Source organism: Gadus morhua, chromosome 15 (genome assembly GCF_902167405.1).
Source record: "Gadus morhua chromosome 15, gadMor3.0, whole genome shotgun sequence".
NCBI lineage: Eukaryota > Metazoa > Chordata > Actinopteri > Gadiformes > Gadidae > Gadus > Gadus morhua.
The window spans coordinates 15159493-15176589 of NC_044062.1; the positions used below are offsets into that span (position 1 = coordinate 15159493).

The window sequence follows — 17097 nt, forward strand, 5'->3', positions numbered from 1 at the left end:
AAAGGGAAATGGAGACTTCCTTAAATGTAAAAAAATAAAAAAAAAGTTATCAATTTGCCAGGAGTAGTTTAACTTCTTTCACACATCATTATACAGATCAGAAACATTGCAGTATTTTATTAATGCATGGTATTCAATTTGTCATATTACACATAAACCAGCTGAACATCTGTGGTTATCCCTTACTTACTGTTTTCATAAAGAAATAAATCCTTTTTTTTTTTTCTCAGGGGAAATGGTGACAGCTTTTTTGGTGAGGTGAATAATTGTTACAGAAAGATCAAGCAATGGTTGTGAATGCTGTAACAGAGTGCACTACAGTGGTTGATTTCACAGCCACATGTAAAGACTCAATCCCAGTTATTTGGGATCTTGTACCTATCCACTGGCCCATCTGTTGTCCCTAATTGGTGGTATTCTAGGTAATTCTAACGAACACATCGAGATAGTGACACAAAGTACAGAGGGGGGCTTTTATTTTCAGAACCTGGAATTTCCACCATTGTGAGAGGAAGCATGTTTGGTCCGACCAGATGAGTCACGTTTGGTTGGACATGACTACAATTACTACCGGACAACACCCATCGTTTGCCATACTGAGACCACACACAAGGGGTAACCACATATGTTAGATTGCGATTAATATATTTACATGACCAGACATTCTGTCGCTGTGATTCGGATTAGAAATCCAAATTAATTCATAGATTCTCTCTTTGACAAACCAAAGGACTCTGTTACCATTGGCCTCAGCGTTTAAAGCACTTGTTTCCTCCTCTTATTCGCGACCTGAGCCAAGCCACGGCATGCTGAACACTTTGAGTGATTAGAGAGAATTGGGGTTGGTGAGGGAGCTGGCGTGGTGGCACTATTATTCTCGACATTTGTACTGTGATTTGATCAGAAGACCCCAGTGATGACAAAGTGCACAGATATATTGCGCATAGTAAGGGTCAGATACTCCCTGATAAATGTGCGGAAATGTACAAAAGGGTAGCTAATTGTAGCTAACAAGAAACCTATATCCCCATCCTGTACACCCTCCTCGCACCTATAATATCAAGCAAAGTCCTAACTGAGGATAATTACCTGCAGTGTGTTGACCTTTCTTCCACATGGTATTCTTGGAGAAAGGTCACTTGCTCATCCCACTGTTCATCAGGGAAAAGTCCCACAATGCAATGCATGTAAATGAGTCGGTGGAAGGCAGGTACAAATGATCCCAACAGATTGAACTGCCTGGCAGCCTGTGTCCCTGACAGCTACTGCTAAACACCTCTTTTTATGAGCTGGAAGTAAAACACGATCTGGCCTATTCAGTGGCATGTGTGTACACGCTTGGCAGTGCGCTTGCGCCAGCCTATATAGGTGTCTCTTAGGGAATGGGCCCTCAAAGGCTCTCTTCATTTAGGACAGCGGACTAATTAAAGCCTGGTCACAGATGGCAGGCAGACCTGGCGTGGACATAATGAGAATGGGAGGGATGGAGGGAGGGGGACAGAGAGGGAAGGAAAGAGAGAGAGAGCTGTGGGGTTGTCTTCTGAGGTGACTACGGCCCCTGGAGAAAGGCCCTCAACCTCAGGTGTTTTAGATCAACAGCAACCTGCACACTTGGATTGGCTCTGTTTGAGGCACATCTAGCCATCCTTGAATTGGTGATTCCTCTTGTGTCCCATCTTGTCATTTGTTATTGACCCTTTGAGGAGGGTCAATGCTTCATTCATGATGACATTTGGGAGAGAGATTTACAATATAGTCATAACCTTGGCTAGGATTAGTTAAGGATTTAAATTATTATATTTAAGCAATAGATCACGACAGGCTGTGGTATGTGCTCATTATACCACTGTTAAGGGGCGTTGTCCGGCCCCGACGTGCAGCGGAGGGCCGGCGACCCCCTTCGTAGTGGTATAATGAGCACATACCACTGACTGAAGTGATCTATTGCTTTTATACAACGGTTACTATTATGGCGAAACGAAAGTCATAGACACACTACATTTAAAAAGAAACAAAGAAAGTCAAAGTAGCCGTTTTATTAAAGATTACAAAAAAGTAGTCCCTCCTGGCTGCCTTCAAAATGCACGACGGTCGCTATGCAACACACTTTAGCGTCCCTCCGAGAGAAGGCTCGGCTAGAGCGGTTCGCCGGCAATTTATCCTAAGTTTAGGCCCACGGCGAGTTCACTCGCCGTGGACCTTAACTTTCGTTAGTCCCTCCATCGCCTTGCTCACTCCCGGAGTAACAACATTTACACCCTCTCCATCATCCAACATATGTTTTACTTTGTAACTGTTTCTACTTCCAGGCGCGCAGTGATATGCAAACTTTCACAAAATGATCGGGCGTCATAGCAGTTATGTATACGCTCATTATACAACAGTTAGGAACCAATCAGATCGCTGGATTTAGGCCCCCCGTTGTATAAGTAAACATAATATATATATATATATATATAATGTGTACTACAAATATTTGTTTCAGTGCACAGACTGTAGCCTACCATGCTTACTATTTCTAAAGCATTATTCTGCTGTACTAATTCGCACTCCATTTCATCTTGGCAGTTGAACTGTTTGGTAAACACCAAATCCTGAACACCTGTTGCCAGCGTATTTTCCTGTCTGCAAGGGATCCTCACCAATTCTATGCCAACTGTCATCAAGTCTTGGGCAAAATAAATCAACAACTGGTACCTTGCCAAACTGGGTGTTTTCTGTTGATAGAAGCATATAAAAGGGACACACAAGAAATAAAGAAAAACATCACCATATCCCGAGTTACAAGAACTGGATAAATGTAACGTTGACCTTGAGCGCTTGAGGTTATAGAGATGCTACACGCTACAATGCTACCTCCGATGCGGAAAAGACAAAGGCGCACAGAGGGCACAGAGGGTCCGAGGTACGGTGTGGAGGTGAAGTTTCCAGATGTGCGGCTGTACCTGGTGGAGAAGAAGATGGGGGCCACCAGGAGGGGTTTCCTGGCCCAGCTGGCAAGGGCCAAGGGGTTCCTGGTGGAAGACGTCCTCAGGTTGGGAATATCGCTGAACTCTCTGGATGTCCATTTTACCTTACAGACGACATTTAACTTACAACAACAGAACACGTGATAATATAAGTAAGAGCACTTTTGGAAAAGTCAGAGAATCAGTCAGGTCAATCTACCATATCGTTTCTTCCTCCCATGCATATTAACTATATTTCCTCCCAGGCTTACAGTGACCTATAGCTGACTAGGTTTTTTCCACTCCCTTCTTGTAGATTTAATAACTTCTAGTGAATAGTATTTCAGTCCAGGAGCTTACAGGAGGTTCGCTCTTGGGAGGGGAAATTAAGGAGAGAATCCAATGTGACACAATAATGTATTCTGTATGGCAGGCCAGTCCTCCGAAGATCAAGGGCCGCTTATTAAAAAGACAATTTGACACAGTTTGGGTAATTGGATGCAAATAGAAAATACATTTTCCGTCTTTTAGCACTTATCGCTCCAGAAGAAATCATTAGGGGTTTATATGTGCAAATAGAAGGCATCATCAGAGATGATAACACTGAATGATTTAGAATTGATAGTTATGTTTATATAATATAGATAAAATCCCAATAAAGGATGGGTAATTAAACGGTAGCTGTCATGGCCAAACAAATTTGTCATCGAGTAATTTGAATGCATAATTTGAATGTATTTTAAATTATATAAATATAAATCCCTGTTCTGAAGGGGCATCGATGTGAAGCCTGAGAGGTGGTTCATCTGACCACATTGAGACGTTCACACGACGCGTGAAGCTGCCACGCGTCGAGAGAGAGAGGGAGAGAGAGAGAGGGAGAGAGAGAGAGAGAGAGAGAGAGAGAGAGAGAGAGAGAGAGAGAGAGAGAGAGAGAGAGAGAGAGAGAGAGAGAGAGAGAGAGAGAGAGAGAGAGTCATTTGGGTACATGTTTCCATATGAATAACATAAACACGTGTTTTGTTGTACTGGATATGCGTGTTTATGTATACTTGCATGTCCATGTGTGTGCATGTCTTCATGTGCCAGTGTGCGCCAGCTTGGCCATGGCAGCATTCCCAGAAACACAGCTTGAGCTCTCTTACGGTTACACTTGGTGTGACATAAGACTTTGAAACCAACGACAGGAAGTGGAGCAGGTCTGCCTCAAACTGTCATTAATTCTGCACACTGACAAAGCTGATATCAGCTGCAGTTTGTCAACACCCCCCCCCCCCCCCCCCCCCCCCCCCCCCACACACACCACCCTGACAGTCAGCCTGTCCCAAGTGTATGGGGCATTTATGTTCACGCATGAATAAGATGCATGGACACAAACATACACAAAATTCGAATTAAAACGTTATCATTGTCATACGTTCTTGCTGGTGATACAATGAGACTATGTGTGGGGAGTTGTGATGAATGATTCACCATGTCATATCACAGCTTACCTCAAGTTAGCTGAACAGGGTTTAACATGCATAGGTTGATGTAATGCCAGCCTCATAATAGATCACCTAGTGCTGTGGCATTTTTTCCTTTTTTTTTACTGTTGCTGTAATTATTATTAGTAGAAAAACTTCCCAAATCGCAAATCCATTAACATTATAACATTGGGCTGCTATTACCCCAGGAAAGGGATATTGTGGTCATTTAATTTGGTCGATGATCATAAAGAAAAATGTACAGCAGATAAAAAGATTGATAGTTGAAAGATCAAAGTCGAATCATTTCCCCCTGTCCTTAATGGCTCTGAGCTTAACTGAAGCTACAATCTGGTGCCAAACTGCATGGGATCTCATTTGCATGTCAATCGGCCGATACCATTCGTGTATGAATATGAAACTTTAGGCACGCAGGCTGAGATATATTCCTAATGTTGTAAGTTGACGGGAAAAACTTTTGAACAAACGGATTGCTTCATTGTCGTCCTCATACTGGATGGCTCCAACACCCTGCTCTACGTCTCTATGCAGAGTTGACGTTAATTTGCATCGCAAATTGTTCACCATTGGTGGGCAAGTATTTCAAAAAAATACCTTCTCTGACGTGGGTAAAAAAAAAAGGCAATTAATTGCAGAATACATTTCAGCTTCATTAATTCTCGCAGTCCATGCATTATGTGGCACCTGTAGTAGTAGTTGTCGACCCCAAACAATTATGCCGCAAGATAGTTTTTCCAGTGACATCAGCCAATCAGGGATACCTTTTTCAAGGGACATATTATACCACCAGGTGTGTGTGTGTGATTAGCCTTACAAGTCGTTTTGAAAAACTGCCCCATATGACATCACTAGTGGGCGTGTCAACCTAGATCTTTGCTGGATAGATCAGTCTACCAGCCTACCCAGTGGACAGAAGTAAACATTGCTCATCTATCCAGCACAGATCTAGGTGGACACGCCCACTAGTGATGTTATATGGGGCAGATTTTCGAAACGGCTTGTAAGGCTAATCAGACTCACACCTGGTTGTATAATATGTCCCCTTTAAGATTAAGGAAGTTCACAGGTGTCGCCTGTGCCTCTAAAAACAACATCATGTTGTGAGAATACATTTTGAATATTTAAATGTATTTATCTATGCCGTAGCAGAGGTATAGAGAACTAATAAAGTCAGTCTTTAAAAACAGACTATGCTATTAATGGAGCAAGTTATAGGGTTACAGTGTTTATCTTGCAACTGATGTGGAAGAGGCCCATAGTTATATACCGCTGGATTGATTGCCGACGTATGCAAATACCCTTTGGTGGGTGGGTGGTTACTGCTGACAAAAGCTATGTTTAGGTATTACGTACGCAAAGGATAGGTTAATGAATTACTACATTAAAAATGGAGACATAGATGACCTACTGTAGGCTAGCAGGTGACAAATGCACAGCCGCTGTGCCATTCCTGGGCATATCTGCTAATACATGGACAACTCATTTATTTTTAAAATATGCATACATCAGTTTGATAATAACTACATTGAAGATAGAGATACAGATGACCTACAAATGCCAAGCCTTTCTTGCATTCCTGGAGCCCTTGCTAATACATGGACCATTCAAATATTTATGCATAATGTCACTGTTTGGTGAAGGACAAAAAATGTATATTCACGAACAAAGCAAATATTAATACGAGAAAACCTAATCATTGTTTTGCTGTCGTTGTGTTTTTCCCTGCACACAGTGAGCGGGTCACTCATGTGGTGTCCGAACAGAACCAGGCACAAGAGCTGTGGCAGTGGCTGAGGAGGCAGGCTCTGAATAACTTGCCCACACTGCACGTGTTGGACATCGGCTGGTTCACCGACAGCATGAGAGAGGGGAGGCCTGTCACTCTGGAAGCCAGGCATCACATACAGGTGACTCACTTCCACAGACATCACCCTTTTATATTATATATTAGTATATATGTGTGTGTGTGTGTGTGTGTGTGTGTGTGTGTGTGTGTGTGTGTGTGTGTGTGTGTGTGTGTGTGTGTGTGTGTGTGTGTGTGTGTGTGTGTCGTGTCGTGTGTGTACAGCATGTGTGTATGGTATGTATGTGTGTGTATGCAAAGTGGATATGTGTGCATGCATATGTGTTTGTAGGACATGTGTGCAAGCTCAAATCTGTGTAGTTTGTTTCACTTTCATTCGCCTCACATTTGTGTCGACTAGTCATGTTCCTGGGGCGGGGATCTGTAGGTTCATGTTTGTCTCAACTGGAAACCACCTGGCCGGCGGAACCACAATAAACAAGATGTGGGTGATGTGAAAAAACAAACGGAATCAATAAGCTTACACGTTTTGCTTTGATTTTTCATATATGAATAGAAACAAATTACTAGTAGGCAAACACTCAAACATGAAACAAGATAACACTTGCTTAGGAGAGTAATGACTTCTTTGGCATAAGTGATGATGCCAAGGGGATAGCACAGACTCTTCTACAGCGCTATCACCGTTGTGGTAGTGATCATATTGGAGGTCTATTTAAATCTAGACCTCCATGGGGCTTAAGCTAAACAACAACTAACTCACTTACTAAATCTCCTCTTGCGTTAAGCCAACATTTTTAACCAAATCGATTAAAAGTAATCAATAAAGCTGTGTTGATGGCCTTAACAGCGCTTACAGTCATTTTCCACAGTTGAAGACTCAGGATTTAATTACAGGTCTACGATTACTGCACTTTATAGGCCTATTGGTTTATTTTATTTTATTTATTTATTTTTTCTAAGGAAGATATCTTACAGTATGAATAAAGGGCCAAATAATATTACTTCATGGTAGGCCGGACATTCATGTTAGGGCAAGGCAAGGAAATGGAGCATTTTACGTCAAAAGGAGCCTACCCATGGTTTATAAAATTTCAACCTGTCTAAACTGAAAACTTTGACCAAAGACGTCGGAAAACAAACTGAATGTGTGTGTATGTGTATCGGCCTATTGGGCTTGAGTGTATGGTGCAACCGTACCGGGGTTGGAGGGCAAAGTTGTCCTTGCCCGTATACCAGTGGAGGCTGGTGGTTTTTTAAGCGAGGGAGGAAGGACTGCGCGCTTGGTTGCCATTGGCTTGCTTGCACTGTTAGTGGCTTATGTTGGCATAACTTTGTGGACTGAAGTTGTTTCAGGGTGTTTTGGTGAACTTCAAAATAGCAGGGAGGGATAATTATGTGAATAAAATTGATACAAATCCACCAGGGGCAGCGTTGTACTTTGAAAACTGGTGGGCAGCATTTCTTGGACTACAAGGGCAGTAGGAAAGGATGCAAAGCCAATTAGTCATATCAGGCCTACTCTTGAATGGTAAGACTAAATAAAAAAATCTGGGCCTATAATTGGGCCTAATTTGCCCTCAATGACTGAAGCTATTAGTTGTAACTTGGCTATGTTTATTTTCAGCTACAATTGTTTTAAGAAAAATGACACAAGAACAAAAATGATGCCATTCAAAATGCATCAGGCTCTGAATCATTCACTAACGTTCTTTCCACAATATCAAACAGAACGGTCAGAGTGACAAACAATTAAAAGAACAACACGAACATATTTCACAACTATTTACATGGGCTGTAAGCCGAACATTGTTTGAGGCTAATGTGGATGTTGATGGATGTTTCAGAATGTTGGTCATGGTGTTAAGCCAATTAAGATTAAGGGACTTCATAGATCAAGTCAACCCTCCTCGTTTGTGTTGCAAAGATATCAGTTACCTGGCATACCGAACGGGAGTGATTTCAAAATAACGGCATGTGTAGCTCCACGTTTTTGCCACCCTTTCAAACGGCTTGGTAACCTAACCCAACGTAGAAGTGTAAAATAATAGGTAGGCCCAGCGTGTTTATTTCGGGACCTTGCCCAACTTTTGGCTGTGGAAACGCAAATATAAGCGAACCGAGCCGCACTGGTTCTCGTAGCGTAGACTTGAGGGGCTAACCCCCCCGCTCTGGATGCTCCACAGCCAGAGCTCCTGCTTATTGGTTCATAGCGCAGCCAGGACTCCTTCTTATTGGTTCAGAGCGCAGCCAGGGCTACAGTCTATTGGTTCATAGCGCAGCCAGGACTCCTTCTTATTGGTTCAGAGCGCAGCCAGGGCTGCAGCCTATTTGTGAATAGACGTTGGCTTGATTCAGACCCCTTAGCTAGTCACACCCACTCAGAGGAGGAATTTCTTCCTCTTTCCCATTCAGGGGCGTAGCCAGTAATTGCCAACAGTAATTGTCAATAGGCGATAGGGGTTGCTAATGTCCCTTTACCCAGGGAAACGAAGATTACATATACAAAGGCATTATAGTAGTCATATTTAAGGGCATTAATTCGGTACAGTAGTGTGGGCAATCTGCATTTTTTATTCTTAACAATGTTCAGGAGGATCTTCCTCCCTCTCCTCACTGGGGAGCCGCCACTGCCGTATACATATGTGAATAGGGGGCAGGTCCATACCCAAATATGTGCTATGTGAGTTGATAATAAAAAGGTAACTGTGCGTATCTTTCCCTGCCTGAATCAGAGCAGTGACCATTGCTGCAGAATCGTGTTTTTTTTCAACTGATCATCTCTTCTTTTTCATTACTGAAGTGTTAATTTCCTTAAAACAATTGTGTTATTTTTTAAGCAAAGAGCTTAACTACAATATCACATGGATTCTGGATGTCAGTGGCTTTGGGACACATTCATTCATCGAGTCCCACTCAGTTATAGCAGGGCTTCGGTGTAGCCTAAAGGCTTCGAAGACACACGACTTCCCTATTATGAGAGTGCTTCCACATGTTCGAGTACTTTTCGAACATTTGGAAACTTTTGAGGAAATTGCATGGCAGGAGTAGTGCCAATCACCAAAATCGATAGAACACATATGCTATAATTGCCGATGGATGGCCAGAAATGGAAAAAACCTTAATACCTGTTTTGTTTTGTTAAAATAAATATTATTATTAAAACCAGTTGTTTAACGTTTAATTGCTGTGTACTATCGAAATCCAGGTCCTGCAAAATTATTACCAGAAAATTATATTTCTGGTAATAATAATATTTATTTCCAATTTTTCCATTTCTGGCTAGAAATGGAAAAAGATTGCTACCTGATCCGTTTTAAAACCTTGCCTGTTCCGTTTTGTTAAAATAAATTGTTGTTGTTTAATTTTAATTGCTGTGTACTATTGAATCCAAGTTCTGCTGAAGTTTTTGGCTTCTCAGTTCTCTTTTTGTGTGCGTGAATCATTCTAATTATAATAATAATTCTCTTTCATTATTATCTATTTTGCATCTAAAATACGCCCAAATTCCCCACCTAGTGGCAGCCAGCAGTATAACCAGTATGGGTATTCTGAGCCAAAGTCTTACTTCTGTGCCAATAATTTGGCAAACCTAGCCTACTGTATTGGGTATGGATATGTTTGTATTGGATTTGTTTTCTTTATGTCTGTTTATATTGTATGTGTAGGCCTATGGTACTTGTATGTATGTGTATATCATATGCGTGTTCAGTATATGTGTACATATATATGGTATCCATGGCACTACAAACCGTACATGATGTTTGTCCCCCCCTTCTGCATATGTGATGTAATGTAACCCACAATTGCATGGATGGTGTTGTGTGCTAAACGTATGTTGATTGCTTTCCCTGGTTCACCTATGCAGGAGTGAGGGTTGGGATTTTAGATGTAAGATATAAAACAGGTGAACACTTATCAAATCTCATATTGCAACATTTTTTTAGTTTTGACCCATGAAAGTAATGCAGAAATAATAAGCTAGTTTCCTACAAGGACTGTTATTTATTTTTCTGTAGGTTTGCTATCGAGCAAATTGGAATCTGAAAATTATATCACTATGCAGTAATGAAAGCTTCAAGGCTAGGTTATGAGAAAAACATAGAGGATTTATCAGGTTATTACTATAATCCCCTATCCCTGGCATCATCTAGTCTTGTGTCATGACATCACTGGTGAATTTATCATGGAAATACGGCCACTTGTTCACTCCCTTATTCCTTGGGGTAAAATAAACCTACAGATGTACAATACAGTCAAGTGAAAATAAGAAACATGATAAAACATGAAAGGCGATGAAAGGACTAAAGGGATGGATAATTCAACTATGTCATTTATTGCACCAATGTCATAATGACCCTGTCATAGCATGTGTTAAATATAGCCCAGCTCAGTTGGATTCCTAGAAGATGAGCCTGTTCAGCCAGAATCAAGAATTCAGCCTATTTTCGACAAAGGCTGGTGCCAAGAAGGCCTGCTGCGTAGTGCGATGGGCTCACAGCAAGACATTCTAGGGTTAAACATTAAAAATCAAGCGCAAGCATTTCTGTGTGGAAATAGCATGTTGGCGCATGTGTGGGTGGGTGCCCTGGTACTACTAAGACCAAACAGGATGCATAGCAAGTGCTGTACATAAAGTGCATTTGTTTATCACCATGTCTTAGCAGGGCCAAACACCAAAGGGAAGCTAGAGACACAATGCTTATGCATGCTCTTAAATCCCTGAGATCGTACATTACACTGGTTGTGCATATCCGTTGAGATATATGAGAAAGAGAGAGAGAGAGAGCGAGAGAGCGAGAGAGAGAGAGCGAGAGAGCGAGAGCGAGAGAGCGAGAGAGAGAGAGAGCGAGAGAGAGAGAGAGAGAGAGAGAGGGGGAGGGAGAGAGGGGGAGGGAGAGAGGGGGAGGGAGAGAGAGGGACAGCTAGAGGCAGGGGGAAGAGGAAAAGTGAGAGGGGGAGAGGGGGACAGAGACTAACAATGAGATAGAGGGGAAGGGATAAAGAGATAATGAGAGAAAGAGAGGCGAAGGGATAAAGAGATAATGAGAGAGAGAGGCGGAGGGATAAAGAGATAATGAGAGAGAGAGGCGGAGGGATAAAGAGATAATGAGAGAGAGAGGCGGAGGGATAAAGAGATAATGAGAGAGAGAGGCGGAGGGATAAAGAGATAATGAGAGAGAGAGGCGGAGGGATAAAGAGATATTGAGAGAGATCGAGGGGAGTGGAGGGATGAGGAGGGAGTACGTGCGGGAGGGTGCTGGTGTCACCCCGTCTCTGCCTCCACCCTCAACTTTAATCATGATCAAGCCTCCTGACAGGGGCTGCTAAAAAAACACACTCTGCTTTTAACTCTCCCTCCGCTTCTGCTCACAATGTTGTGTTGGCTCGCAGCTGGCTGACACTGTGTTACCCCCCCAACAGCGAACACACATGCAAACGCACGCACACATAAACAAACTTTTCAGAGTGATTGCAGTAGAATACAGGCCCACTCTCAATAAAGCGGCATCGAACCCAATTCATATATTTTTCCTTCCTTATAATCTTGTTTCTCCAACATAATAATAAATACCATTGTCAATTATTTTTCCCTGTTTAGAGAAAAACAAGTGTAAAATCATTTGTTTTTTCTAGTCTCTGTAATCTAGTTGCAGCAGATTGGTCTACTCTGCTCCAAACTAGAGTTGTGTTTTTTTGTGCCCTGTGTTGCCTTGGATTTCACAACAAGGAACGTAGGCGGCTAGGTGTGTGGACGTGTTGAGCTTTGTCTGGAAAGCCGTTGATGTTGATGGCCACGATGAGAGAGGAATAGACGGATAAAGCTATTACGCAACGTTGTGTGAAGTCATATACAACATAGCTCATTAAAATATTATAATGAGCATGCCAATTGTGGCAACAACAGTTGCCACGGTGTGTGGCGCATTTCATATCCAGCATCGCTTATTATAAGGCTCATACACAACAACCGTCACAGAGTCACTGTTGATCGTAACCATGGGGATAACATGCCCCCCCCCCCCCCCCCTCTTCCTATAATGCTCAGCCCAAAACAGAAAAATAATAGAGGGCTGATCCAGGGGGCTCACTTACACTTAACGTGGAGGGAGTGCCTCGCTCTGGTCCAACTCATGGACAACATCTGTTTGTCACATTTCAGCACTTCCTTGTCCCCCCCACACACAATTATTTGAACTTATGCACCGGAATGCCTGGCCGTTAATTCCTGTGCGTCGAGCATTAATTCCTGTGTGTCTGGCGTGGCTTCCTGTGCATCCGGCATGGCTTCCTGTGCATCTGGCGTGGCTTCCTGTGCGTCCAGCTGTGCTTCCTGTGTTTCCAGCCATGCTTCCTGTGGGTCCAGCCGTGCTTCCTGTGTCTCCAGTGTTGCTTCCTGTGGGTCTAGTGTTGCTTCCTGTGGGTCCAGCAGTGCTTCCTGTGGGTCCAGCAGTGCTTCCTGTGTCTCAAGGGTCGCTTCCTGTTGGTCCAGCCGTGCTTCCTGTGTCTCCAGTGTTGCTTCCTGTGTCTCCAGTGTTGCTTCCTGTTGGTCCAGCCGTACTTCCTGTGTCTCCAGTGTTGCTTCCTTTGGGTCGGGCGTTGTTTCCTGTGGGTCCAGCCGTGCTTCCTGTGTCCCCAGTGTTGTTTCCTGTGGGTCCAGCCGTACTTCCTGTGTCTCCAGTATTGCTTCCTGTGGGCCCAGCGTTGTTTCCTGTTGGTCCAGCCGTGCTTCCTGTGTCTCCAGTGTTGCTTCCTGTGGGTCCAGCGTTGTTTCCTGTTGGTCCAGCCGTGCTTCCTGTGTCTCCAGTGTTGCTTCCTGTGGGTCCAGCGTTGTTTCCTGTTGGTCCAGCCGTGCTACCTGTGTCTCCAGTGTTGCTTCCTGTGGGTCCAGCGTTGCTTCCTGTGTCTCCAGTGTTGCTTCCTGTGGGTCCAGCGTTGCTTCCTGTGGGTCCAGCGTTGCTTCCTGTGGGTCCAGCGTTGTTTCCTGTTGGTCCAGCCGTGCTTCCTGTGTCTCCAGTGTTGCTTCCTGTGTCTCCAGTGTTGCTTCCTGTTGGTCCAGCCGTACTTCCTGTGTCTCCAGTGTTGCTTCCTCTGGGTCCAGCGTTGCTTCCTGTTGGTCCAGCCGTGCTTCCTGTGTCTCCAGTGTTGCTTCCTGTGGGTCTAGCGTTGCTTCCTGTGGGTCCAGCAGTTCTTCCTGTGTCTCAAGTGTTGCTTCCTTTTGGTCGGGCGTTGTTTCCTGTTGGTCCAGCCGTGCTTCCTGTGTCTCCAGTGTTGCTTCCTGTGGGTCCAGCGTTGCTTCCTGTGGGTCCAGCCGTGCTTCCTGTGTCTCCAGTGTTGCTTCCTGTGGGTCCAGCGTTGCTTCCCGTGTGTCCAGCGTTGCTTCCTGTGTCTCCAGTGTTGCTTCCTGTGGGTCCAGCGTTGCTTCCTGTGTCTCCAGCGTTGCTTCCCGTGTGTCCAGCGTTGCTTCCCGTGTGTCCAGCGTTGCGGTTCATCAGTATTCCTGCCTCCCTCCTCCATCTGCCTGCATCATTAAACAGCCCCGCTAACGACGGCTCGGCTGACATTTATTGACCCGTATCCCCAAGGTAACAGGAAGGCCCGCTTGTCTGCTTATCCGTTGATGTATCTCCTATCCAGACGGAGAGCGAGCCAGTGGAGCACGCACACTGTTTATTTTCACACCGCCCGCTCCCAGTGTTTTTTTTTGTTTTTTTGTTTAATGAGTTCTAAATCTATTTACGGTTTGTGTGTGTGGTTTGCGCATCTGTGTGTGTGTGTGTGTGTATGTACACATGTGTGTGCGTCTGTGTGTCTTCACGTGTGTGTGTGTGTGTGTGTGTTTGTGTACACACGTGTGTGCGTCTGTGTGTCGTCAGGTGTGTGGGTGTGTGTGTGTTCCTGTGCGAGTGCGTGGGTGTGTGCGCGGGGGCATGTGCGCGCAGAGATAAACGTTTTCCCCAAAGTGAGTGCCTTGTGAATCCACAGCACGATCATTCGCCAACGCTGTTCTCCAACACTTCTTCTTTTTATCTCCTTCTTATTTTCCCTCTCTGTTATAAATATTCCAGGGCAACTATCAGGAAGAAAAACTAAAGAACTACAGCCGTTCACCCTGAATGTTTCCTCTGTGGCCCTGCTTCCCTGCAGGGCCAAAGAGGCCCTGCTAGGGGCCTCTGTGGCCCCTTGCAGCCTAAGTGGCAGGTGATGAGATGCTGTTAACCTCCTCCTGGAGGGGAGCCAGGGACACAGGGAGAGGGGGAAGCATGCCTCCCCCGGGGGTAGAGGACATGTTCCCCCCCATGGGACTGTGCGGATGTGTGTCCTCTGTCTCTTAGTGTCGTAATAGGCTGCGGGTTGGAAGGGATTTCCCATGGGGCGGGGGCGGGGCCAGCGGGGGGGGTGTCTCAGGGGGTTTCAGTTGTGTGACCTATACAGACGAACGGTGAGCAGGAGGGAGGCTGTGCGCTGAATGGATCCCTGCCAATTTTTGGAGGCTGGAGGGTGTGGGTTGTCTGCTGTGCGCTTCATACCGTGCTAGGTGCTTGGAGCCGGGTTGACCTCAGCATCATCAAGGTCATCGGTGTGACCTTGAACGTGTGGAAACTCCCCCTCAGTCCCTTACTGGAGTCTTTACTGATGCTGAGTTTAATGCTTATTCTGCGAAAGATGAGAAATGTACTGTTATCTCGGCCGCTTTAGGCGGGAAATGTGCTGCAGGATGATGTAATGGGATGTTGTAATGTAATTTAATTCAATCTGCGGCTGAAGAAAGAATGTAGCCTAAGAGCCACAAGCAAACGCACGCACAGACACACACACGAACGCAGAGACACACACACGCACGCACAGACAGACAGACAGCCAAACACACACACACACATACTGTACACCCACACACAAAGTTATACTTGAATAATTGCAGCAAAGGATGTGCAGCAGCACTTTTGACTTGGAAAAAGTAATTTCCTATTACATAGAAAATCCCTCTTGGCAGAGAAAAAAATTATGAACTTTACTGATCCACGAACTATTAAACTGATTTGCAAACGGCTGATCCGAGGTTCTATGACATCTTTTCATTTGAACAAAATTAGGTTTTTGTTGCAGAAAGATCCTAGCCATCATGTTCAAGTTGGCATGGCGACGAAAAAATCCATCCCGTCTCTGTCCGTCTCCACCTCGCTCCTGAGTTTCCCGTCTTTAATAAAGTACAAGCTACTTTATCTCTGCTCCTCATGCGAGCCACCACATCCCTGGCACCCTGGTAATTCCCTGTGACCTGACATAACATTCTGATGTCAAATTTTCTGCAAAAGAACATTAGTCTTACGCCGGAGATCCAGTTGACATGTATATTACAAACAGAGGGAGCCGCTAAATCACAGAATAAAAAATAGGCAATTTACAAGAGGCAAATTGGATGATGGCTTGCACATCTCGTGGTGCCACAGGTGAAAGCGTGTAATGGATTTGAACGTCAACAAACTCTGAGATGAGTGTCATTAATTTATTTCCCTGTGGAGGGGGCGAGCTCATTAAAGATATCTTACGGAGGGTAACTGGTGGCAATTTTATTCTGTGTTAAATTCAATTAGAAATGTTGGCTTGCGTCAGTGATGCCTCTCTCTACTTGCAAAAATACACTCCTGTCCTGAAAATAATCAAAGAGATTAATTCATTTTTTTTACCTTTAATTGTATACTGCATATCCAGTGGTTTGTGTGTTGCCGTGTTTGTGCGTGTCAGTATGTGTGTGTGGGTGTAAGGGTGGGTGGGGGAAATGTAGTATATGGCCTTTCAGAAAATTATGTACATAAAGGTATTTATTTACCGATACCATATATTTCACTCAGGATATCCTTCCGGAGGCTTCTACACATCTTCCAGTGGTCGTGTTGTCTCGCTACGCCTGTCAGAGAAGGACATCCACTGAGAACCATAATGAGATCTTCACGGTGAGGACAAAACAATGGCAACCTCCCTTAACCCCTTTTTCCTGCTGGGACTGATTTAGCAATGCTTAAATCCCCAGCACATACACCAGGCACCGCCCCAACCTCCCATGGTGCATAAAATAAGCATAATAGTACTGGAAATGTGGTGGTCTTCACAAAAATGAATTATAGATTTAAAGCCACTTATAGGATTGGGGCACAAGCGGAAGTGATATATATGTATGCCAGGAACTGACTCGTGGTGTTTGAAGCTTAAACATGAAAATAAATAAGAGTAGGCTATGAATTTACATAATTGATACAATGATTTGATTGATATGGACCAAATGAAGGAGTTCAGTGTGACTGTGTTGTCGCCGCAGGCCGCGAATGACTTTTTAGAATTCAGTAATCAATCATAATTCGATCTCATTAGAGCGACACTATGTTCCGGATCAGCTGACAGATGCCCACACAGGCACATGTTTCGTTGTGGTGTGGATCATGCCTCAAGCTCCATAAGTGCGTGTGTCATCTCATCACCCGCCTGAGCGATGGTTCGCCGCCTGGCGCCTGGTGGGGTTCGGCGCGGCGGGCTTCAGGAACGGCGCGGGGGGACTCCCAGGTTCACCGCCGGTAAGGGGGTCTGTCCTTCGCCCCCCTGGCAGATGGCGAGCGAGTGGCCAGAGAGCCGTCTGCAAACACGGTTGCAAACAGGCCAGGCTCATGCTTGATCCGACAGATATCTTCCATGTTTATGGATTCATGATAGTCTGGTGTTGGTTTCAGCGTGTTTAGAATAGGCTCTTGGTTTGTATGTGCCGTCCCCTACCCCCATGTCCGCTGTCTGCCTGTAGAGGGCGTACTTGAGCAAGATGCCACACTGCTTCTGAGTGACAAAATGGTAAATGGTAATAATAACA

At 44.5% G+C, this 17097-nt stretch overlaps 1 protein-coding gene across 3 annotated transcripts in view; it reads left to right on the plus strand.

Annotated features, from left to right (window-relative positions):
• Positions 1 to 2659: 2659 nt before the first annotated feature.
• The window catches only part of dntt (deoxynucleotidyltransferase, terminal), a 64738-nt gene continuing 50300 nt past the window's right edge, over positions 2660 to 17097 (plus strand). The window contains exons 1-3 of one of the 3 annotated variants that reach the window (XM_030379303.1): positions 2665 to 3034; positions 6168 to 6342; positions 16094 to 16195. In XM_030379303.1, the coding sequence (XP_030235163.1) occupies positions 2835 to 3034; positions 6168 to 6342; positions 16094 to 16195 (477 nt within the window). In that variant the 5' untranslated portion in view covers positions 2665 to 2834. Of the gene's footprint in view, positions 3035 to 6167; positions 6343 to 16093; positions 16196 to 17097 lie in introns of all 3 variants that reach the window. The other 2 variants (XM_030379305.1, XM_030379304.1) reach the window with 2 other exon arrangements.